The 22,296-nt window shown below is 53.7% G+C and overlaps 7 protein-coding genes across 7 annotated transcripts; 3 read left to right on the top strand and 4 right to left on the bottom strand.

Moving 5' to 3' along the window:
* The first annotated feature begins 22 nt into the window (after positions 1 to 22).
* Positions 23 to 4,140, top strand: B0T15DRAFT_521657 (glycosyltransferase family 39 protein). Its single transcript, XM_062868573.1, has 6 exons — positions 23 to 618; positions 685 to 974; positions 1,026 to 1,309; positions 1,367 to 2,833; positions 3,068 to 3,497; positions 3,573 to 4,140. The coding sequence occupies exons 1-6, from the start codon at positions 365 to 367 to the stop codon at positions 3,722 to 3,724; spliced, it is 2,877 nt and encodes a 958-aa protein (XP_062727277.1). The 5' UTR covers positions 23 to 364; the 3' UTR covers positions 3,725 to 4,140.
* A 55-nt stretch (positions 4,141 to 4,195) lies between these two features.
* Positions 4,196 to 4,652, bottom strand: B0T15DRAFT_521658 (uncharacterized protein). Its single transcript, XM_062868574.1, has one exon. It carries the CDS (start codon positions 4,604 to 4,606, stop codon positions 4,346 to 4,348), a length of 261 nt encoding a protein of 86 aa, XP_062727278.1. The 5' UTR covers positions 4,607 to 4,652; the 3' UTR covers positions 4,196 to 4,345.
* A 974-nt stretch (positions 4,653 to 5,626) lies between these two features.
* On the bottom strand, positions 5,627 to 6,874 carry B0T15DRAFT_499462 (uncharacterized protein; the record flags this gene model as incomplete). The annotated part of the gene is made up of 2 exons (XM_062867339.1): positions 6,622 to 6,874; positions 5,627 to 6,512 (listed from the first exon to the last, which is right to left on the bottom strand). A coding segment is annotated over exon 2 (849 nt), but the record flags the coding sequence as incomplete, so codon positions are not given.
* A 2,195-nt stretch (positions 6,875 to 9,069) lies between these two features.
* On the bottom strand, positions 9,070 to 11,235 carry B0T15DRAFT_389551 (uncharacterized protein; the record flags this gene model as incomplete). The annotated part of the gene is made up of 2 exons (XM_062864500.1): positions 9,070 to 9,141; positions 9,220 to 11,235. Coding segments are annotated over 2 exons (2,088 nt in total), but the record flags the coding sequence as incomplete, so codon positions are not given.
* Positions 11,236 to 12,758: 1,523 nt separating this feature from the next.
* On the top strand, positions 12,759 to 14,134 carry B0T15DRAFT_571854 (uncharacterized protein; the record flags this gene model as incomplete). The annotated part of the gene is made up of 4 exons (XM_062870872.1): positions 12,759 to 13,185; positions 13,231 to 13,503; positions 13,561 to 13,602; positions 13,762 to 14,134. The coding sequence occupies exons 1-4, from the start codon at positions 13,088 to 13,090 to the stop codon at positions 14,132 to 14,134; spliced, it is 786 nt and encodes a 261-aa protein (XP_062727281.1). The 5' UTR covers positions 12,759 to 13,087.
* A 1,235-nt stretch (positions 14,135 to 15,369) lies between these two features.
* On the bottom strand, positions 15,370 to 16,557 carry B0T15DRAFT_490109 (uncharacterized protein; the record flags this gene model as incomplete). Its single annotated transcript, XM_062866654.1, has 1 exon — positions 15,370 to 16,557. One exon carries the CDS (start codon positions 16,555 to 16,557, stop codon positions 15,370 to 15,372), a length of 1,188 nt encoding a protein of 395 aa, XP_062727282.1.
* A 797-nt stretch (positions 16,558 to 17,354) lies between these two features.
* B0T15DRAFT_78165 (uncharacterized protein) lies at positions 17,355 to 18,113 on the top strand. The gene is made up of 2 exons (XM_062871308.1): positions 17,355 to 17,527; positions 17,605 to 18,113. The coding sequence occupies exons 1-2, from the start codon at positions 17,518 to 17,520 to the stop codon at positions 18,045 to 18,047; spliced, it is 453 nt and encodes a 150-aa protein (XP_062727283.1). The 5' UTR covers positions 17,355 to 17,517; the 3' UTR covers positions 18,048 to 18,113.
* Positions 18,114 to 22,296: the final 4,183 nt, after the last annotated feature.

Consider the following 22,296-nt stretch of genomic DNA (forward strand, 5'->3'; position numbering starts at 1 on the left):
TTACGGGCTGTCAACGCGAGCTTCGACTGCAACCCCCTTTCAGCTTCGTCGTCAGCTCTCCACGAGGTTGAAGCCAGGACTGCGAGACCGGCAAGCCTTCCTGTTTCTCCCTCTTCTTCTCGGCTGCCAATTGTTTTTCCTTTGCGGTCGTCGTTTGGTCTTCGGCCGCTTTTTCGTCTGGAATCACATGGTAGCCTTGTAATTGCAGCTTGCCCATTCTCGACTCTCGTTAACCCCGTTTTATGATCGACGTGCTTGTGGCTGAGAGTGCCGCACGATCCCGGAACACGCTTTAAACTCTGAAATCCAAAGATCCTGTTCATCGCGCTCCCATTGTTTCGAAACGCTGCCCGGGACCAAAACCATGGCTCGATCGGCGAGCTCCAAGCCGGCGGCCACGCAGGCATCTCCTCCGCCGGCTTCCAAATTGGCCGAGAAACCAACGTCAAAGGCGACGAAGCGCAAGGACGACTACTCTTCTGAGGGTGTCGAGGACAATGACGTCTTCCTCCTGCCCGGCTCAGATTTCCAACTCGTGCTTGGGATAACCGTGTTCGCTGCTATTGTCCGCTTGTTCCGCATCTACCAGCCTACCAGCGTCGTCTTCGATGAGGTCCAGTACGTTGACTACCGGTGCCTAGTCCTTGTTGAGAATATCTGAGACTGACGACAGCACTGCAACAGCTTTGGCGGCTTCGCTTCCAAGTACATCAAAGGCCGGTTCTTCATGGACGTACACCCCCCGCTCGCAAAACTCATGATCACGCTTTTCGGCTGGCTCGCTGGATTTGATGGAAACTTTGACTTCAAGGAGATCGGCAAAGACTACCTCGAGCCGGGTGTCCCATATGTTGCTATGCGCATGTTCCCGGCCATCTGCGGCATTCTGCTCGCCCCGACTATGTTCCTGACCTTGAAGGCTGCGGGATGCCGCACTTCCACTGCGATCATGGGTGCTGGTGCCATAATCTTCGGTTTGTCTGCCCTCCGGTCCCTCGGCAAACATATCGCTGACCCTCATACAGAGAATGGACTGCTCACTCAGGCTCGTTTGATTCTGCTCGACTCTCCACTGATGATCGCCACTGCCTTTACTGCTCTTGCTTTTACAAACTTCAGCAATCAACAAGAACTTGGCCCCTCCCGGGCTTTCGGGCTTAGCTGGTGGTTCTGGCTCGCCATGACTGGTCTTGGACTGGGGATGACCGTCAGCATCAAGTGGGTTGGGCTGTTCACCATCGCGTGGGTCGGCGCCATCACTCTGGTCCACCTCTGGGTTTTGCTCGGGGACTACAAGAACGTCACCATGGTACGGTTCCCGCTTCCATTTGACTGGCTTACAGGAGGCTAACAAATGAATGTGCAGAGGATATTCACGAAACACTTCATGGCCCGCGTCTTCTGCCTCATTATTATCCCTCTTACCTTCTACATGGCCATGTTCGGCATCCACTTCCTTTGCCTGGTCAATCCTGGCGACGGCGATGGCTTCATGAGCTCCGAATTCCAGTCGACTCTGAATTCCAAGGGCATGCAGGACGTTCCCGCCGATATCCTTATGGGCAGCCGGGTCAGCATCAGGCACGTGAACACACAAGGCGGCTACCTCCACTCGCACCCCCTGATGTATCCGACGGGTTCCAAGCAGCAGCAAATCACCCTCTATCCCCACAAGGACGACAACAACCTGTGGCTGCTTGAGAACCAGACCCAGCCCCTGGATCTCAACGGCCAGCCTATCAATGGCACGAACGCATGGTACAACATCCCTGAGACCCCTTATATCAAGGACGGTGCCATTATCCGCCTCTATCACCTCGCCACTCACCGCCGTCTCCACTCCCACGATGTGCGCCCGCCCATCACGGAAGCAGACTGGCAGAACGAGGTCTCGGCCTACGGCTATGAGGGCTTTGACGGAGATGCCAACGACTTCTTCCGCGTCGAGATTGTTAAGAAGAAGTCCAAGAGCGGAGTTGCCCAGGAGCGCCTCCGCACAATCGACACCAAGTTCAGGCTTGTCCATGTCATGACTGGGTGCGTGCTGTTCTCGCACAAAGTCAAGCTACCCGACTGGGCCTCGGAGCAACAAGAGGTCACCTGCGCCCGGGGCGGTACTCTTCCCAACAGCTTGTGGTACATCGAGTCCAACGACCACCCCAAGCTCGGTCCGGAGGCCGAGAAGGTCAATTACGCTAACCCGGGCTTCTTTGGCAAGTTCTGGGAGCTCCAGAAGGTCATGTGGAAGACAAATGCCGGCCTCGTCGAGTCGCATGCCTGGGACTCCCGCCCGCCTTCATGGCCTATCCTGCGGCGCGGCATCAACTTCTGGGGAAGAGACCATCGCCAGATTTATCTGATCGGCAACCCGATCATCTGGTGGAGCGCCACTGCGGCTGTCGTCATCTATGTCCTGTTCAAGGGCATTGCGGTGCTCCGGTGGCAGCGTAGCTGCAACGACTACTCGAATACGGTCTTCAAGCGGTTCGACTATGAGATCGGCACCTCGGTACTGGGCTGGGCGCTTCACTACTTCCCTTTCTACCTCATGCAGCGCCAACTCTTCCTGCACCACTACTTCCCCGCCCTCTACTTCGGCATCATTGCGTTCTGCCAAATCTACGACTTTGTTATGGCGCGTATCCCTGGCGTCGGCCTGAGAGAGAATCCTATCATCGGCAAGGCGGGTGCTGTTGGCTTCCTCGCCCTGTCGATGGTCGCTTTCACTCTGCTCTCTCCTCTTGCGTACGGAAACCCCTGGACGAAGGCCGAGTGCAACCGTGTCAAGCTCTTCAACACCTGGGACTGGGACTGCAACACCTTCTTGGACAGTGTAAGTGGTCTTCCTAATGGTGTGGTCCCAGAGAGGAAGTTGCCCCAGAGGGGTTGATGATAAGATATGACGTGCTATACACGAAAATTCTGGGGTTTTGGTCATGGGTGGCAACGATTTGAGATGGGGCAACATCACCAGTCACGTGTTATGATTATGACCATAGACATTCATGCTTACACGCTCTGCAACTGTCACAAGATGTCGATACTAACATCGCGTTTGTCTGCATAGTACGAGGCATACTCTTCTCAGACGTCAACTCTGGCGGCTGCTAAGACTTCTCAACAGTCTGTGAACGCTCCGAAGGGGCAGCCCGCTGTAGCTGGTGGCGAGATTGGCCAGATCCCTATTGGAGATGTTAAACAGGCCCAGGCGCAGGAGGATAAGCCCCATGTCTCGGGCGCGCCTGAGGTGCCAGCCAACCAGAAGCTGCTCCGCACTGAGGAGCGCATCGAGTACCGCGACCAGGACGGCAACCTGCTGAACGAGGAGCAGGTCAAGGCGCTTGAGGGCAAGGTCGAGTTCAAGACACGCTACGAGACACGCACGCGCGTCATTGACGCCGACGGCAATGAAATCTTGCTCCCCTCTGGTGTCGAGGTCCCGCAGGAGCAGGAGCAGGCCGCGGCGGGTGTCGCACCGCCACACCCGGACGTCGAAGGTAAGTCTTCATTTGCGTCCCACTCTTCAAGGCCTGTTTTGGGAAAGTGACATTTACTGACTCGAACGCTCGCAGGTGTCGACCGGGAAACGGCCAAGAATGTGGTTGCGGACGAGCAGATCGCGGAGCCCAAACAGAGTGTCGAAGGCGAGAAGGAGGCCGAGGAGAAGGTGGCGAAACCGGCGAGCGAAAAGAAGGAGGCCAGTGCCAAGGTGGACGAGTTATGAATGGTCCCAACTTTGGCTTCCTGACCAGGGGGGGCCAGTGTAGGATTGATGATGGGCGGCGCCGTCCGGTCTATGCCCCTGTTGTATTACCACCTTAAGCTTTACCCGCATCATCTGTGGGTCTCTACCTAATAAGATGGACAAGGAGAAATGGATGATGATTTAGGGCATTGAGGGGTTGTAAAAGCATCCACCTGGTTGGCTTGCTCAGGGGGGAAAGCTAGTATTTCTTTGATCTCATTTGTCTTTGCCGAGTTGACGTAGAATAAGAAGGAGGAAGGTAGAAGATGCTTCATACCTTATAAGGACAGAGTGGGTGATGAGGGAAGCATACACGAACGACTCTACACCAACAGCAAGGATCATGCACCTAGTTACCTGAATCCTGGATCTTGTGCCAACCTACGGAGTACTACACCTTCATGAATGCAGTGAACCTTTCCTGTGTTGTGTCACTCATGCTTCACGTGCCCGGGGGGTTGTGTATTTGTGTGTAAACCCACTGAACAATTGTGAGCTACTACACCTAAACTAAGTGACGAAACATTCCTACTGTATGTACAATACTCAACAATACAACACCCTCCTCGAAGAATAATGCGCCGGGGAAAAACCTTGACCTCAATCCAAATTATCCAATATTGAGTGTGAGGCCTGGACGAAAAACCCACCGCCCCTCCTCGAGTAGAGAAAAGCACCAAAAAAATACGGTTTTATACATACACCAGACACGAACAAACTGACAGAGAATGAATCTGAGAAAATGAAGTAGGAAAAGGGTAACTTTTTAGATAGGAAAAGAACAAAAGGAAAAGCTGGAAAGGGAAAAAAAGAAGAAGCGGGAGAGCACTCAATCCGGCAATCTTCAGTTTTGCTCGACATCGTGGTCCATGTCAGCCCTGGTTTCGACACACACACACACACACACACTGAGAGCCTGGTGAGCGTCGAGCCGGGGGGCAGAGAGAGAGAGATCTGTTGCCGCCTCTTTGTGGCATGATCAGGTGCTAGCAGTCTGGCTATGTCTGGAGAGAGATGAAACTCCCTCGCGAAGTGGCCGAGATGCTTGTGAGAGAAACCGGAAAAGCCAGATGTTGTCGATTTCCTTGGGCGACATCCAGAGTTCCGAGTTGCATCCCCTTTGCTTCTTCCTCCTCCTCGTCTTCTTCTTCTTCTTTTTTTCTTTTCTTTCTTTCTTATTTTTCTTTTTTTCTTTTTTTTTCTTTTTTTTCTATTTTTTTTTCTTTTTTTTTTTCTTTTTTTTTTCTTTTTTTTTCTTTTTTTTTTTGGTCTTTTTCATCTTTTGACCTTTTTTTCTTTTCTTTTTTCCTTGCCGGCGACAACAACATTGGCCCGCCAATCTCAATACCGATTCACACAACAACCACAACCAAACATTGCGTGTCAACCGTGATGATCTCAAAAAGCTGGCGACCACTGAGAACGGAGAGGAACTGCTGCGGTGGAAGCAGGCATCATCGGAGGACCAGATGGGCGGGTGGTGATGATCGCCTTGCCGCCTGAAAGGCCTGTCCATCAGCGGCAAGGCGACGCACCCCCGAACGGCAGGCGCGCTTCTATGTCGGGCGCAGGCAGGCCGTCCGGTTGTTCTGGGTAAGAATAATCCTCCCCGAGAACGGCCGGGTCTACATGAGGCAGTCGTTGTCCATCATCTTCTGTTGTGAGGCCGGCGAAGTGGAGGCAGTCGACGTCCATGTTGAGCTCGACGGAAGGGAGAAGCGTAGCGGGGTCCTCGACCTTGGGGGGGATCCAGATGTCCCCATGCAGGTTGTTGTAATCGAGGTCCCCCCCGAACTCGGCGTCGTGGTGTTGGTGGATGTGTTGACTATCTGGCGGTGCGTCCCAGAGGCCCGACCACTTGTGGTATTGACTGTGGTCCTCGTGCTGATGGTGAAGGTGACGGCCCTGGTGCTGGTGCTGGTGCTGGTGCTCCTGCTCGTGCTCCTGCTGATGACTATGCTGATGCTGCTGACGGTGCTGGTGCTGGTGGTCGAGATCTTTCTGCTGCTGCCGCGGCTGGCTTTGCTCGGGGTGCTCTGGGCCGTGATCTGACATGGCGGCGCTAGGGTTGTCACCAGGATCGGATTCCGTTTTGATGTACACGGCGTGTGTTTTGGCATCCGATGAAGCGCCACAGTCAACGTGCTGATTCTGCTGGTTGGTCTTCTGGATGTTTGGCGAGGGATGTGAGTCCAACTTCATAGGCTCGGAGAACGTATTGCCAACCTGAGCTGGCGCCGAGTTGTTGAAGAAAAGAGGGCGCGACAGCAACTCGCGGTATAGTTGCTCAGGAACAGTCGGTCGGCTCACCCGGCATGCTGCTATGCTTGCGTCTTGCTGCTCGTCGAAGCCAGCGCGGTGACTGACTGGCCTCGGTGAAGCGTTGCGGGTGCCGCTGCTCGACGGGGGAAAGGGAGGGTGGTCAGGCCAGAAACTAGTTTTAAGGACGTATGGTCCCGCTTGATACCAGGGACGATAGTAGACAGGGTCATAAATATCAGGGGCGGCAGTCATTGTGGTGTCGTTCCCGTCGATGCTGGCGTTCGGGCTCTTGACAAGGTCGCCAAGGCCAAGGTCAGACCCGCTGCTGGGAGAGCCATATGCCATCGGGGCCGCTCGCGGATCGACGAAGCCCAAATGGGCGGGCTGCGTGCAGCCGGCGACGGGGTAGTCCATCCCGATGTAACTGGGATGGACGGACATGCTGCTGCGGCCAGGGCCAGAGCCCATCACTGCCGCTGGGGGCTGGTATCCGCGGATGGTATAGCCAGACATACCATTAGCACCGGCCCTTTTGCTATGGGTAGGCCTCCCCATCATGCCAGCGCCACGTGCTCCCGGCACCAGGGGTGTACGCAGGTAGTAAGGGAACATACCGCCCTCGTTGTCCCGGCTCTGGAACCAGTATCTCCACGGGCTGGGCGGGTTGGGCGCGTTCTCCCCGCGCGAGGTCAGACGCCGAATCTGATGAGCTCGATTCCGGAGCACCTGTGACAGCGAGAGCGGACGCGGCACGCCCGCCCGATTCCCGTTTCCCTGGTCGGAATCCGGGCGAGGGGCGATGGGGGGGTATCGGTTGTACGGGCCCCTACAGCGGCGGGGACGGGGCTCCGTGCTTGTGACCTCCATGAACCGCCACGTTTCCATCGGCTCGCTCTCGCGAGACAGCCGTTCTACGCGAGGATGCTAGAATACTCATCGTTAGCTGGCTGGTCTCACTGCGGACATGGGGGGTCTATGACAAGTGAAGGGGTCGTACACGGGCGGGGACTTCTTTAGTAGAACTCCGAGGACGCTCAATGGGCGCAGGGGTAGTGGGTATGCTCGGGTCAACTAAGCTTTGTATGAGCCCTGTTTCCGTCGCGTGCAATGACCGGCGATGAAACGGGAATTCACACATCACGTCGTGGCGACTAGCCTAGCTACCCCTTACGGGGCCGCTGTTAACGACTTGATGAAAGGGAAAGACGGGTTGTGTACGAGATAAGCAACGTACGGGGCTGTTGAGATGGGTAGCTCGGCGAGCGAAGGTGGGCCTGAGCTTGTGCCTCTGTGCCTCTATGCTTCTTGAGCGTGTCGAACAAGGCGGATCCACTCGTGGACGACGACAACCATGCGTCTAGGGTAAGCGGGTTAGTTGGCTTGTGGGCAGACGTGATGGAACAGGTGGCAGGCGTTTGCTAACCAGATGTCGAGAGTAGTTTAGGTGGCTAGGAGACCAGGCGGTTGGTGTGCTTTGAAAGGGTTGGATGATATGATGGGAACAGAGCGAGGCTGAGAGAAAGGAAAAAACAAGCCAACCTCTGAGGAGAGTTTCGGGGGGCTCTTTTTTTATAGGTAGGTAGGTAGGATCATCTTGCTCTGACCGTATATCCTTTTTCGAGGTGTGTAAGCCTAGCTATGATGTCAGTAACGCTACATTGTTAAGACGAAAGCGTCTGTGCGTTGAGTGATAAGGAAAGAAATTCGCCTCGAAGTTGCCTCCCAGCCCTCGCGAGCAAAATCAAACTCAAGTCTTATTCAAAGCAAGCTGCGGTGCGAGTGTTCGAAGCCTCGTGGATCGGTCGCCCTGTCAAAGAGGCCCGGTCAGTAGCCCTTGAACCAACAATCGAACTACTTACCAAGTCGAGGTTTCTTGAATAGGACGCTCTCACCCTTGCTGATTGCAAAGAGTCGAGGAGATCTGGTAGACCTCGCTTTGAAAAGCGTAATCAGTAGCGGAGTGGCGGAAGTACACTCGGTCTTCTCCATTTTTTTTCGAGGGCGCCTAGACCTCGAGCGGGCGTTTATGGAAGCGATCTTATTTCTCAATGTAGTAATTCTATGTGACATCCTGGAGCTCTGATTGGGTCAAAAATGAGGGTTAGACTTACATGGATGATGACGGAAGGGCCTGAAAGTAAGTTAGATGTAAGGTTGAAGTTACGGACTCGGTCTGTGTTTCAGACCCCCGAGCATTGTGAGTATTGCCTAACAACTAATCCCTAGGTAATTCTTTCCTTGTTGTGGCCTCGTCCCTTCTTTTTCATTTTGTGATCTACCAGGTATCTCCCGTTGAGAGAGAATGATGACGAGGGATGGGTGGAGAAAGTGAGGACGAAGACTCGAAGTGCTTGAATCATAACGTCAACTTTCCACATCACCACCACGTAAAGAGATCACGGTAGTAGGTTTGTACACAGTGTCTGTAAGTCATCTCATCAAAGATCGGCTTCGGTCGAGTCGGTGTTTCCGGTGATAAGCATTATTAGAGCGGGTCCTTCGGGCCCGAAGACCGCACAGACATCAACTAGTTAATGTTACATCGAGCCAGTCCCGGGCCATGAGGATTTATAGAAAGGCACGTGCGTCACAGATCACCCGAGATCTTCAACAACTCGCGAATCATTCTCCTCTCCCCCCCCTCATCATCCATTCTTTGTTGTTTCATTAATACATGTATCCCATATAACAATACGCTCCCTATATTGACCTTCTTTTTCCAAGAAACGCGGGAAAAAAAGGTGATCTAGAATGCTCGATCCAATGCGTCCATTCAGCGAGCCATCCCGATCCCGCCAAAACGCCGGACTTGATGGACGGGGGTTCCTCTTCCCCCCGCCCCTTTCAAGCGCGTATGTATGTCCCAGAGAAAAAAAAATCGCCTATCAAAACGAGCCCGAACGCCTGAATGCATGCTCTCCCTTCCTCTATTCAAGGCCCACTGCCCTGATGATTCCTCCAGCAACCCAACCCCGTCATTATAAGAGATAAGATAATAATACAATGATGTGAGGCGAGGCCACACTTCGTGAGGCGGAGAGAAAGTCGTGATTATGTAGTCCTCAAATGGCCATGGTGACAGGTGCCGCCAGTGGCAGCTGTAGTTGATCCCCGCCTTCAACAGTAGGCTGTTTCTGATCGTCATCTTTCACGGGAGATGAAGCATCGGGCTGTGGATCGACAATTTTCTCAATTGTAGGCGTCGAGAAAACCTCATTCTCGCCGTCCGATGCGTCCGCGAAAGGAGGTGCTCCATCCCCGCCTTCGCTAGCTGGTTGCTGCGCCGGTCCAGAAGCCTCTTGGGAGGGTTGCGCATCTTGGGAAGGCTGTGTCTCTTCAGATTCGTTGTGCTCCGGTGTCTCGGGCAGCTCCAGAAACTGCTTCGCGGGCTCGGCTGGCCCGCGCGTGCTCTCATGGCTCGGCCTCGCAGTCTTCTCGGTGCGCAGGCCGGCGTCCACACTAGAGCTCGACTGGTGGCGGGTGTGGCCCGCAGGCACAACCCCGCCGCCGATGCGGCTCCAAAACATCTGCTCGCGCAGCCGGACGCTCTCTTCCCACGCCGCCTTCTCGGCATCCTCATCTTCCGCCCGCCAATGGCCGTCTTTGACAATGCGGAGAAAGCCGAGAAACTCGCACGTCGACCGAACTCGAGCGAGGCAGTAACTACAGAGCGGATACCCGATCTGAGTATTGTCGGACTCATTGATGCGGAAGCGGTGCGTCCTGAGGTGTTCCTCCTCTTTCCTCGACTCGCCGCAGAGGGAGCAGGGATAGAGCTCGGGCTTGATCACCTTGCCGAATCGGCCGGTAGCTGTGGAGGGAGTCGGCTCGACGACCAAGGAACCCTCCGTCATGGATGTCAACACGCTGCGGCGGGCAAGCCAAGAGAGCCCTGGCGCCGTGTCTAGACGGAGGGTCGGCTCGATGTCCTCGGTGAGCACTCGCTTGTAGAACTTGGTCTCCTTCAAGTGCGGAAGGGGAACAGGCGTGGCGGTCGACGAACTACTGCTGACGGACGAGGCTGGCGTGTGTGGCGTTTGAGGAGATGCTGCAGGGGGGGTCCCTGTTGTGGCGAGAGACGTGGTCGAGCCCGTGGCCGCCGAGACATGTGAGCCAATCGAGCCAAGGCCGATGCCCAAGGATACCAGGCCGGACCCGGATGATCCCGAGGGCAGCCGCGGTGCGGAGAGCCTCTTTGACGTTCGCAGGAGCTCCCTGAAATCGTTGAATGCGGCTAGGTCGGTACGCAGGACGGGGTGCAGAAGGTGGGTGAAGCTGGTCGGATATGACGGAGATACAGGCACCGAGAGACTCGCATGGCGCGTTCCAGCCGAAGAGCCTGCAGCTTCCCGATCATCGAAGCTCTCCAGTCCCGGGGACGAGGGAAGCGTAGGTGGTGATTGTTCCTCCCTTTCCACCGTCATCTGTTCCATGACATGCTTCAGCTCAGCGAGCTGCTCCTGCTGAGACCGGAGAAGGCCTTCTGTGTCGGCAAGCTGTGCCCTGAGCTGGTCATTCTTTCGCTGCAGAGCCTCTTGCTCGGCCCGCGCCTCTTCCTTTGCCGAGATGACCATCTTGTTCGCTTCTTCGAAAAGGGCAGCGGTCAGGTTTTCCAGTTCCTGCTCGATTTTCTTCTTTTGCTGCTCCATATCGAGGCGAGCTCGTTTCTCCTCGGCAGCGAGGGCTACCAACCTCGCCTTCTCTTCCTCAACCGACTTTCGCCTCACCCACACATCGCCCGCAAGCATTTCCCTCTGCTCCTCTACCACTGCCTCGAGCTGCCGTATCCTGTCTTGAGACTTCTCCAGCTCTAGCCTCGTCGCCGAAAGGTTGTCGTCAAGTGCGGTCTGATGGTTGATGGCGTTGATGAGCTTTGTGCTCAGGGTGGCGACCTCATCATTCAGATCGGGGTGGTGCGGCGTGCCAACCATAGCATCCCCGTCGGCAAGACTCATTGTCCTGCTCCGAGGATCGGGAATTGTTCTCAAGTCATTCTCGTCGTTGAGCGAGCTGGGGACGAAAAGCCTCTTAGGCTGGGGGGTTGAAGGGCGCGAGCGTGCGATGTCGGCGGTCATCGACGGCTCTACGGTCGAATTCGATCTGACATGCGCAGACGCGGGTTTTGGTGAGGCGGTTCTTAAGATGCTGGATAGCGACCGGTGGTGGCCATATGTCGGCCGGCCACTAGATGGGACCTGGTGCGGCCAGCCGCCGGCCACGGCAACGAAGCTTCGCCACTTCCGTTAGCAATCGGGCACCTATGTAACGCCTTCCGAGTCAAGCACCGAGGCGCGCCTGCCAAAACGTAGGCATCCACCGCCCATACTGGCGGTCTCCGAAGGGTCGCGAGCAATTGGCATGACGAATCGGTGCTTTGACGTGCAGGACGAGGGTCTGAACATACGGATAATCCAGCTTGGAGATTGGCGGCGGACCACACCAGAGACTGGCGGGTCCTTGAAGTGAAGATCAGGCAGTCTCCGTTATCACTGTGTCTTCGAAACTGAGTTGATTTTTTTTTTCTTTTCAAATGACTGCTCCAGGTGTGGATGCGCCTGTTTTGCGCCGAGCGAGGCGAGAGGGACACGCTCGCGGTTGGCGGATGGCATTCGCTGTCGGCGAACTGAAGACGCGAGCGAGGCGGCTAAGCAAAAATTGTCGGATCAATTTCTACTTGGAAAGGGAAGAAAGCCCGAAAACGACAAAACCAGTGCAGGTCAACTACGGTAGCGCCTGGACGGGCACGACGCAGAGTGTCGAGATCGGATGGATTGGAGGAAGAGGCGCCGGCGACTAGTGTAGAGGATACGAGGGCCAAGTTGATTGCGTTTGGTGACCTGCAAACAAGGTCACTGGGTTGCAGCGACGCAGACGAGGGGGGCCCGGGCTGCCAGGCCAAGATCTGCGATTGGAAGGCCGCCCCGGCCCGCCCCAGATCATGACCAAGGCCGTGCAGCTTTATTGGGTCCCAAATTTTACCTCATTGAGTCCCACGCAGCAATACGCGCGAAGACCGTTACGTTGGGGCAGACAACCAGCATGCATATGTATGCTGAAGCTGTTGGTTCATCATCCCGGCACGATGATTTTGGCGCCGGCGTTGTTGGCTACCTAAGTTGCGGCGAGCTTTGCGGCGCAGATACCTCAGCTTGAAGCGTCGTCGGGCAGGGATGGATGCTGCCCAGGTGTGTCACGGGCAAGTGGCACAGTGTGCTGCCCCCAAATACTATGAATTGAGCGTTCCAATCAGCCAGCTGCAGAAGTTCTCGACGCGAGTTCTCGAGGCTACTCGTTCCCCGTAATAGCCAAAAGCCGTAGCCATAGCCCAGATAGTTGGCCTTCATGGCCAGGTTAGTGCAGATATTGTTTGAGGTTTACGTCGGTTGGGTAATGATCTCTGATTCCATGTTTATCTTCTGTCGCCTAGACTCTCTGTAACGATCAAGTCTGGCTTTCTCTCATTTCTCCTATGGCCTCAGTTTACGTTAAACAGCCTCCTCGTCTGGCGGTTCACATGCCGTAGTGTCCAGATACCAAAGTAGCCGACGCAAGCACGGCGCCAGATGCTTGTGCAGGTGATGAGAAACCGTTTGGGGTGCGCAGCCCACAGAGCGGGCGCCCAATTAGAGTGACCCGTGATTATTCACGTGACCTTGGGTTGCGGAGTTCCGTTGGTCGGTACGTGCGTTGGAACCCGGTTGGCGAGGCATGGTTCGGCGCAAGAGGGCTGCACACTGCCAGGAGGAACATCGCAGGACCACACCTTCTCCTGAACACAGCCGTCGCTAACAATCCAGACGATGCACTTATCTGGGATCAAGTACCACACCATTACTGAATCCATGCCACCTCCCCGACAAATAGTATCAACAAACTCCGTGGCTTCGTAATACAAGCAGCTTCGGGAATTCTTTTGAGTATCGCAAGGACGTCGACACTGTGTTTAAGGAGGAGCTCGGCCCCATGTAGCTTGGGCTCCGCAACGCCCTGGCTGACGACAGACCCGCTCCAGGTTCCCGAACACGATCAAACACAATCGGAAAAGATCTCATCATCCCATCCCATCCCCGTTCATCCGCCATGGCTCTGCTCTACGGCGACCTCGACGACGAGATCGACTATATTTTTTCGCAGGCATCGGCCCCCAGGGCAGAATGCGACGATTGGGCCCGCACGATGTTCTGAGGGTTGGTCGAGCCTGTTTCGGTCCAAGGGGCGACTAGCTGTACCGTGGTGGCGGGGCTAAATCGCGAGAAGATCGTCCAGTTCCGAAACATGAACGTCCAGCTAGACATGAGGATGTTGGACCTGGCTAGACAGATTCATGGAAAAGTTGTGCCTGTAGGTGCTGCCCTGGGCCAAATTGGCGACGACGGGCAACGACAGCTCGCAATATACGAGATGGACAGACTGCCGGGAGACAACTACGCCATGGTGCGCACCTCTCTAGCGGAAGTACCCCAAAGCCAGTTGGCCGCCGTACACAGCCTGGCGAGGTTCGCTGAGACTCTGCATTATTCTTTGCTCTGGGTTGGCTGAAATAATAAAACAAGGTTCTTTGCGCAGGCCTGGCGCAGGCCGGTGGCTCTAGATCGGTGTGCTCTCTCAGCCATTGCTGCCGAGCTCTCTAGCAGGCTCGACGACGTCTCTTCCTCCGGCATTCTCACCGCTCGCTTCTAGCCAGCCCTCGACGAAGTGAGAAAATATCTGCCGATGCTCGTTTCTGGAGATTTTCCACTGGTGCTCACTCACAGCGACCTCAACGAGTTGAATATCCTTGTCGACGGCCGCAGCGGCATTATCACAAGGGTTATCGACTGGACTGACGCGGGCATCCAGCCCTTCGGTCTTACTCTGTACGCGCTAGAAAAATTCATTGGCAGCATGGGCCGAGACGGATGGGTCTTCTTCGATAACGCCGGCGCGCTGAGGGATGAGTTCTGGAGGGCATTCACTCTCTACCCTGGGCAAGTGTCCTACTCACAGATGAGGATTATTCAGGCTGCGAGAAAGGCGGGATATCTTCTCCGGTACGGAACATTCTACAGCACCGGGCAAAAGGGAGTTGTAGGGATCGAGAACATGAGCATTGAAAAAAGACGTCTGTATCTTCAGGCGATTCTTTAAGGCGGCCGAACGCGGTCCTGCGCAAGCCTTGGCGTTCCATGCTTAGCTGTAGCATTGGCCGTTCTGAAATTAATCCTCCAAGGCCGCCAAAACTAGGATGTTATTGTGATCTGTCCATTTGACATTGTCACTCTAGGGTATATAGCTTTTGCCCATAAATCTTCCCTGTCTGCTCAAAAGGGTCCAGAACTAGTCGTTCTAAGGACAAGAAACCGCCTCCTTTAAACAACGACGAAAACAAAAAGATATCGCTATTATAGGGAGGCCGAGAACGTAAATCTAAACTAAGTAACGTTAATTTACTTTCAATTTAGGTTAAATTGCTAAAACTCTAAACTGGAATGGCAAGGCTAGACGGCGTTCTAAGTAGGATTAGGGCGGTCAAATTAGATATCTATATCTATAGCCAAGCAAGAGAAAGTAGAATACTTTCTATTCTGATGCTTAAAGTGGATAGCTCTAGGGGAAGGCATACTATCATATATAGTAACAAGACGACGGAGCCTCTCCTTATATCTAGGAGGGGAAGCGCTATCCGACCCAAAGAAGTAGTCGCTAAATATAAAAGCGGTCCGGGAGACGATCAAGTATATAATAGCGACGGGGAGATTGGATATGGACGATGAGCAACGACAAAAAACTGAATTAGTTATGGTAGCGGGGTTATACTAACACTATATAGTCTTAACCGGCAGATCCCGTTTAGCTACTGAAGATGCGATGCTAAACACTTAGCGAACGTAACCTCTAAGTCGATCTGCTAACAATCAAGGCAAGAGACAAGAGGTACTAGGAAATTTTGTGCAAAGGTTAACTCAAAGGGCTTTTGCGAGACTATAGGAGAAGCGGTCCGGATTGTAAGTACTTAGTGTGCCAGGGCCCTTTAGGCTTAGTGCCTCCGGCCCTCTGGGCGAAACAAGATCCATCCATCCATCCGAGGTAGGCCTGTCAACTGACGGCACCACCAGGCCGCATCTTTTACCTCCTCAGAACAGTCGGTGCCATACTATTCTCGCGATGCCCCTCGGGGAGGGCGTCGAGCTGCTGTCGCGATCGCTGCTGTCGGCGTCGTTGTATTCCGGGTTTGGGGCAGCCTAGGTCGCGGCGCCGGCGGCTTGTTGGTATTGGCATGGGCTTGCGAGGCTGTCGCCGCCACCGAAGTGGTACGGCCAGGCGACATCAGATTTTGGAGACGATCCGCACCTCGGACTGAGCGCTTGAGCATTCCAATTTTCTTATTGGAGAGACGTCCAGCGGTCGCACACCATGAACGTGTAGTACCCGGTCTTCTTGACCAAGACATACTTGCCGAGGAGAGCAGCGTCCGACGTCGCGTCCAGGCCGTAGACATAGTTGGATCGATCCCACGAGATAGCCCAGTACCTCGTTCCGACCACGGGCCGGTTATGCCTCCAGCGGTCCTTCATCTCCCCCCAAAGCCAGTTCAAGACATCTTCCACGTTCCTCTTGCCCTGGGCCCTGAACCTTTCTGGGTCCTGGTTCTCCTTCTTGATGTTGCAGTTATTCAGCAACACGACCGGAATGCAGCCGCCTAGAAGCACCTGCCAACAGCCCCCCTGCCTTCCGCTCGGTCCGTTGAAGTACATCATGGACTGCTTGTCGTCGCCGCGGGCCAGCACCGTCCCGTCGAGTGCGCTGCTGGTGAAGGTGTACGGGTAGATCTCCTTTTCTGTTTCATCCAGGTTCCTCGGCGTCGTGGAGCAGAACACTCCGTCTGGCTCGCTCGTCCACGCAGACAGTTGGCATTGGCCCCTTTCGAGGCGCAGGTTCGGGATCCTGAGGAGCCGGTATTTTTTGGGACAATTCGGGTCGGGCGCCAGGCTGATGATGTGTGTTTGCGGGGTTTTCCAAGGTTCCGGCGGGTTGTCGACGGGCTGGGGGCGGTTGCCCGGTTGGGTGTCCTTTAGGATGTCCGACACTTTCAGCTGTGTGTCGTCGGGGAGGGACTTAGTGATGAAGGTTGAGAACTGAAAGGCGGTCTTCGCTTCATTGAGGCTCAGATACTCGACCTTGACGACGTTCTGGGCGTAGAGCTTATCGAGAGCAGCCCCTCGCTCGACCGTCTCTCCCGGGTAGAGCCAGCCCTCCTTGGTCTTCTCGGGGCCGAGAAAATCTGCAACAGTCTGCAAGCCCGACCAGCCGGTGACGTCGGCCCAGAAGCCGACATAGTTGGTCATAATGCTCTTGACGGTGAGCAGATTGAAGAGTTGGTCAAAGCCCGGTATGAGGCTGATCGTGTCCACGATGACCGCTTCGGCTTTGCTCTTCTCCGCATCCGTGATTGTGTATTTCACAGGAACACACAAATCATTCGTCAGCTTAGCCGTGGCCTTAAAATCGACTTCCACCCCAACCTCGCGGTCGAAAGGACGAGCCGTCAAGGACTCAGAAGCGTCTGCCATAGCTATTGGGAATTTCGAGATGAGGGATCGGGAACAAAGACCTGGTGAACTTCTCGACTTCTCCTGAGAGTCTGTCTCTACCGTCTGAGGGGGAGTAGGAGCACTTGGATCTTATATAGACATTTCGAAGAGTCCTGGGTCCGACAGAGCGTCGTCCACGGTGCGGTCGAGAGCCCTCGAGAATTGAGGGAACGGAGAAGGGAACATGTCTTCATTGGCTCATATGTGCCATGCTGCAGAGCTTCGTTCCGTTCCCAACTATAAGCTGCCAATCGGAAAGCCCATGGGAGAGCAAGCGAGAGGCGGGGTCGGAGCAAGTCGACAAGTCATACGACAGTTCAACCAATATCGCGGACAATTCCCGGCAAGAGTTGGAACGATTATCTATTCAAGTGAGAGATGTAACGTTAAAATGAGAGATAAATGTGAAAGGATTGACAGCACTTATCACTGAGAGCGGCACGGCTGGACAGAAAGAGCAAAACGAAAAGGTAACAGCAGAGCTGAACGAAGGACTAGATAGGAAGGCGCCTTGGATATTGGCTACGGAGCTGAGCTGAGTATAGATTAGTGCTTTCTAGTGGACAGTGGTACGAGCTGAGAGAGGATTTCAGCTCGGTAGGAGAGAGCATATCCTTTCCAGTTTGAGGGAATGGTATTACCTGGTTCGGCACCGCAGCATGTCGAAATCCACCAATGTCCGTTTGGGACAGAAGCATATTTGCAGGTCTCTCTAATGAGTTCTATTGAGTTGGGAGCATCTCGCAATACGCCGGGTACCAGAAAGGTATATAACCCTCCTCTGTTGCCAACGTCCATGGTCGGTGAGTCTTAAAGGTGTATTTGGAACATCTTCCGACACCATCTGAGCTGAACAGGGCCCGCGCTTCCTCGGTCATCTCAAACTACTTCCCTCGCCAACATTCGCCTCTAAAACGGCAATAGGCCCACTTATCTGAGATGTCTTCCGGTGAGTACAGCTGCCGGGATACAACAGTTTGGAGAAAATATTTGAGGCGCACCTATCTTATTGACCTCGCGCCCCAGGAGAGAAACCGCTCAATCCTCCCACCCAGGCAGGCGAGGCCGAAGCCGGCGACGGGAAAGGAGGAGGTCACGTCCAGGCGAACGCCGCCCGCAGTGTCGTCTGCGTCGTCACCAACGAGACCAACATGGACCTCTCGCGCAACAGTGAGTCCCTGGCGCACGGCATCTGGTCCACGAACATGTACCCGCCGGAGATCATCCCGGCGGGGACGACCGCGCAGTTCGAGGCCGAATCCCAAGGGTTCATGACGGGTTGCGAAGGACAGGTTAACTATGAAGTCGACGGGGCAACGACAGTGACGTTTTATTTCGACAATCCCTATATCGGCGACAACGGTTATAAGACCTGGATGGACGGCCCAGACTCGGACTCCTACAACACCCAGTACTCCGGAGGTAGTGGCAACAATGCCACGGTGACCTACAGGATCAAGCAGAACTGAGTGGCCCGTTCTTCAAGGGGATAGTTGATACTAGATAGGAAGAACAGATGGAGTAGTTCTTGCATGCCGCGGCAGATATCGCATCTTGTCTGGAATAGTGGAGTTTTCGAAGCTAGTCATGCTCTACGTGCCTAATGCCCAGCTACCTTATGCGGCGATACTAGGTGACTACCTAATTCTGCGTAGGACCACATAGGAACGTCACTTTGGGACCTGGCAGCTGCCGTGGTGGTGACTCGCTTTAACGCATCTAGCATATACGCACCACCTGAGCGTTCTTGTACTTGAATGTGACGGTGGAACCCACCGGTCCCGGCATTCTGCCTTATCTTACCTAGAGTAGGGCTAATGCCCCACTTCCTATAATTAGGGGCTTCCCTGCATCCTTGCAGTCTCTCGAGGATTCAATATTCTTATAATACAGTCAGGAAGAGACCTCTAACCGAAGAAGAGCCACCTCGTACATTACAGCCATCGTACCCTTGGCAAGCTGGTCCACCGCAGTCAACATCGAAATTGGAGAGCTATTTTGATGGTTGGCAATGTGAGTCTTGATAAGCGTTAACTGCGAGGTCGCTTCTCGAGAGTTGTATAGTGTCTGGAAGACCCAAGGTTGTAGTGTACCGGCCCGCGAGTTCAAGGGCGTTAGTATACGAAGCTTTACATCCAGCTTGGATATTACCCTCTCTAGATCGTATGGTATAAGGCCAGCACCTATAAAGCCACCCTAGATATTCTTCTCTATTATAGAAGTAAAAAAGGCCTCGCGGAAGGCATAGAGGAACTCGAGCTTGCTGATATGGTTGATATGCATCCGCATTAGGTCCTCGACCTGGCGACCGTACGCCTGCTTCAACAGCCCAAAGCAGCTGACATCAAGTGGCTGGAGGAGTGCGAGGAATGGGGAGGCATATAGAGCGTGATGATGTTATTCTCCTGGTAGTAGAGCTCGAATTCGGTAGAGTAGTGGTTCTCGTGGCCGTCGAGGATCAACAACTGGTTCTTGCCCTTTATATAAGGTGCTATATAGAAGTCGAAGTGCTTGATCTAATCGAGGCCTACTATATTAGTAGTCTAGCCGTTCTCGGTAGTTGCAATATGCCAATCAGCCGGGAGGTTGCACTTAGTATACCAGTTGACGAGGTAGTATTGTACGGCTAAGATAATAAAGGGCGAGATAGCCTAGCAAAGGGCATTGACTCCCTAGATTACCGTTGCCCATTTGCAGTTACTAGGCTGGGCTAGTTTTGCCCTACTACGGCTATCCAAGGTTGTAACTACTATGCCTAGGCAGATCATTCCCATCATAAACCCAGTCTCATCAAAGTTATAGATATCGTTAATGTACATGATAAGCGAGCGACGCAGATAAGCGAGCGACGCAGATAAGCGAGCGACGCAGATAAGCGAGCGACGTACTTTCTACCACCCTACAGCAACTATCCTCAATTATAATACAACAAAGCTAGCAACCAACTATAATTACATCAGAAATAGATGAATCAGATGATTCTATAGCCTCCTGGCAAGTGCGAGCATTATAGCCAGGCCTGCCGTATACCCTACAGCATCGAACCTTTGTACGAGCCCCCCTTGAACCGCTACTATCCGGCTGCGTTTCCTGTACTGCCTCCCCACCTACAGCGTTCTGATCTAGTAGATCCTTTGCATCTTGCACAGTAAGTGAACCTTCAAGCTGCACACGTGTTTTCTTGGCACGCCAGCGCTTGCTTAGTGCCTCATTGGCCTTGCGAAGCGAAGAGACCTCTGACCGAAGGAGGGCCACCTGGTGCATTACAGCCATTGTACCCTTGGCAAGCTGGTCTACAGCATCCAACATTGAAGTTGGGGAGCTATTTTGATGGTTCGCAATGCGAGTCTTGATGAGCGTTGACTGTGCGTCGGCTTCTCGTGGGTTATATGGTGTCTGGAAGACCTAGGGTTGCGCAGTGCTGGGCTGTGAGGTTGGGGGTGTTGGCGTACGAAGCTTTATATCTAGCTTAGAAAGCACCCGCTCTGAGTCGTATGGCACAAGGCTAGTCCCTGTAAAGCCACCCTATGCGTTCTTCTCTGTTATAGAAGCAAAGAAGGCTTCTCAGAAGGCATAGAGGAACTTAAGCTTGCTAATGTAGTTGATATACATGCGTATTAAGCCCTCGATCTGGCGACTGTATGTCTGCTTGAGTGGCCTAAAGCAGCTAACATCGAGAGGCTGGAGCCTATGGGAAGAGTATGGAGGCATATAGAGTATAACAATGTTATTCTCCTTATAGTAGAGCTCGAATTCAGTTGAATGGTGGCTCTTATGGCCGTCGAGGATCAACAACTGGTATATGCCCTTTGTTCGAGGTGCCGTATGGTAATCGAAGTGCTTGATCCAATCTAGACCTACTGCATTGGTAGTCTAGTGTCACGAACTAAACCAACAGGGCCCAGCTATGCATGCGGAACGGGAGCGCGGGGCGCCCCGGACCAATCGTTACGGAAGCAGTTGGTGGAGCCCCTGGATGCTCCCAAGTGGAGCATTCCCCGGACGGGATCACCATCTGCTCCCATTGCTCCCATTGCTCCCAAGGAGCACCAGGAGCATCAGGAGCACATCAATAAGCATCACCAAGGAAGCTGTATATAGTTCTACTATTCTGTCACTCATTCAGATAGCTAGCTTCCTCAGTGAGCAATTACAAGCAATAGCCCATACCTATTGTGCAGATATTGCGGCAAGCATTGTTGTGAACCTTTTGGCTTCACCGAGACCTACAGTCCGACTAGCAGTTACCTTCGACCGGCGAACCCTTTCAGAGGCAGGACTGCCTGTGGTTTCGTCACATCTAGCCATTATTGGTGGTTGTAATGCGCCAGGTAAGTAGTAGGTTGTACTCCCGGTACTAGTTACTCTGGTAGTACTGTGCGGCTAGGATAATGAACGGAGGGATAACCCAGCCAAGGGCGTTGACTCCCTGGATTATAGTCGCCCACTCCTGATTACTAGGCTGAGCTAGTTTTGCCTTGCCACGCCCATCCGAGGTCGTAACCACCATACCCACAAAGATAACACCCATCATAAACCCAGTCTCATCAAAGTTATAGACATTGTCATCGACAATCCCATATTTAGCCCTAGTATTCTACACAAGTGCAAACCACTCGCTGATAACCTATGGATCCTCGCATTTAGCCCTCTGGTAGTCGTACTTGCGTGTATACCGCGTACGGAGCTCTGGCTGGCGTTTGACAAAGTTGTAAGCCCAGCGTTTGCCGACAGGGGGCGCGTCGCGTTCGCATAGTAGGTGGTTGGCCATATCTTCTATACCACTTAATCTAGGTGGGAATACGCGTGTAGATAGCTCAGTTATATACTGAACTAATGACTTCTCTTCTAGATCCGTGAGCTTACGCGAGTTGGCTAGAACATCGCGTCTTGCAGCACGTCCCTTGCGCCGGTGGCGAATCGTTGCTTCTGGAACGTTGTATAGCTTGGCTACCGCCCGGATACTGAGATTCTCGCTCTGTTTGATAGCTTCGAGGGCTAAAAGAAGCCTGGCTTCTTTTGAGGGGCTACGCATGGCTTGTTGCGGTGGTATTTGGTGGAAAAGTTTAGAGGAGGCGCGTCGTACTGAAAGTGCGTCGCTCGCTTATCTGCGTCGCTCGCTTATCATGTACGTTATGTCTTCAATTCCGGCCGAGGCTAAAGTGGTTCTTGCACTTGAAGCTTTTGGAAATGATGCTAAGCTAAGCCTCCGGGCTGCAGCAAAGATCTAGTCTGTGCCTTATACTACCCTCTATCGCTGGCATACTGGCCGGCCTGCACGACGTGATACTCTAGCCAACTCGCGTAAGCTTACAGATCTGGAAGAGGAGGTAATAGTTCAGTATATAACTGAGCTATCTACACGCGCATTCCCACCTAGATTGTGTGGTGTGGAAGATATGGCCAACCAACTATTACGCGAACGCAACGCGCCCCTTGTCGGTAAACGCTGGGCTTATAACTTCGTCAAACGCCAACCAGAGCTGCGTACGCGTTATGCCCGTCGATACGACTACCAGAGGGCTAAGTGCGAGGATCCAAGGATTATCGGGGAGTGGTTTACGCTCGTACGAAATACTAAGGCCAAGTACGGTATTATGGATAACGTACATGATAAGCGAGCGACGCAGATAAGCGAGCGACGCACTTTCAGTACGACGCGCCTCCTCTAAACTTTTCCACCAAATACCACCGCAACAAGCCATGCGTAGCCCCTCA

Source organism: Chaetomium strumarium, assembly GCF_033439665.1.
Source record: "Chaetomium strumarium strain CBS 333.67 chromosome Unknown B0T15scaffold_1, whole genome shotgun sequence".
NCBI classification, from domain to species: Eukaryota; Fungi; Ascomycota; class Sordariomycetes; order Sordariales; family Chaetomiaceae; genus Chaetomium; species Chaetomium strumarium.

Bases quoted from the DNA above. Each gene is read 5' to 3' on its own strand.
- B0T15DRAFT_521657 (XM_062868573.1), top strand. From the start codon at position 365: ATGGCTCGATCGGCGAGCTCCAAGCCGGCGGCCACGCAGGCATCTCCT. The intron at 2,834-3,067 runs GTAAGTGGTCTT...TTGTCTGCATAG, and splicing joins GCAACACCTTCTTGGACAGT to TACGAGGCATACTCTTCTCA. The intron at 3,498-3,572 runs GTAAGTCTTCAT...GAACGCTCGCAG, and splicing joins GCCACACCCGGACGTCGAAG to GTGTCGACCGGGAAACGGCC.
- B0T15DRAFT_521658 (XM_062868574.1), bottom strand. From the start codon at position 4,606: ATGTCGAGCAAAACTGAAGATTGCCGGATTGAGTGCTCTCCCGCTTCT.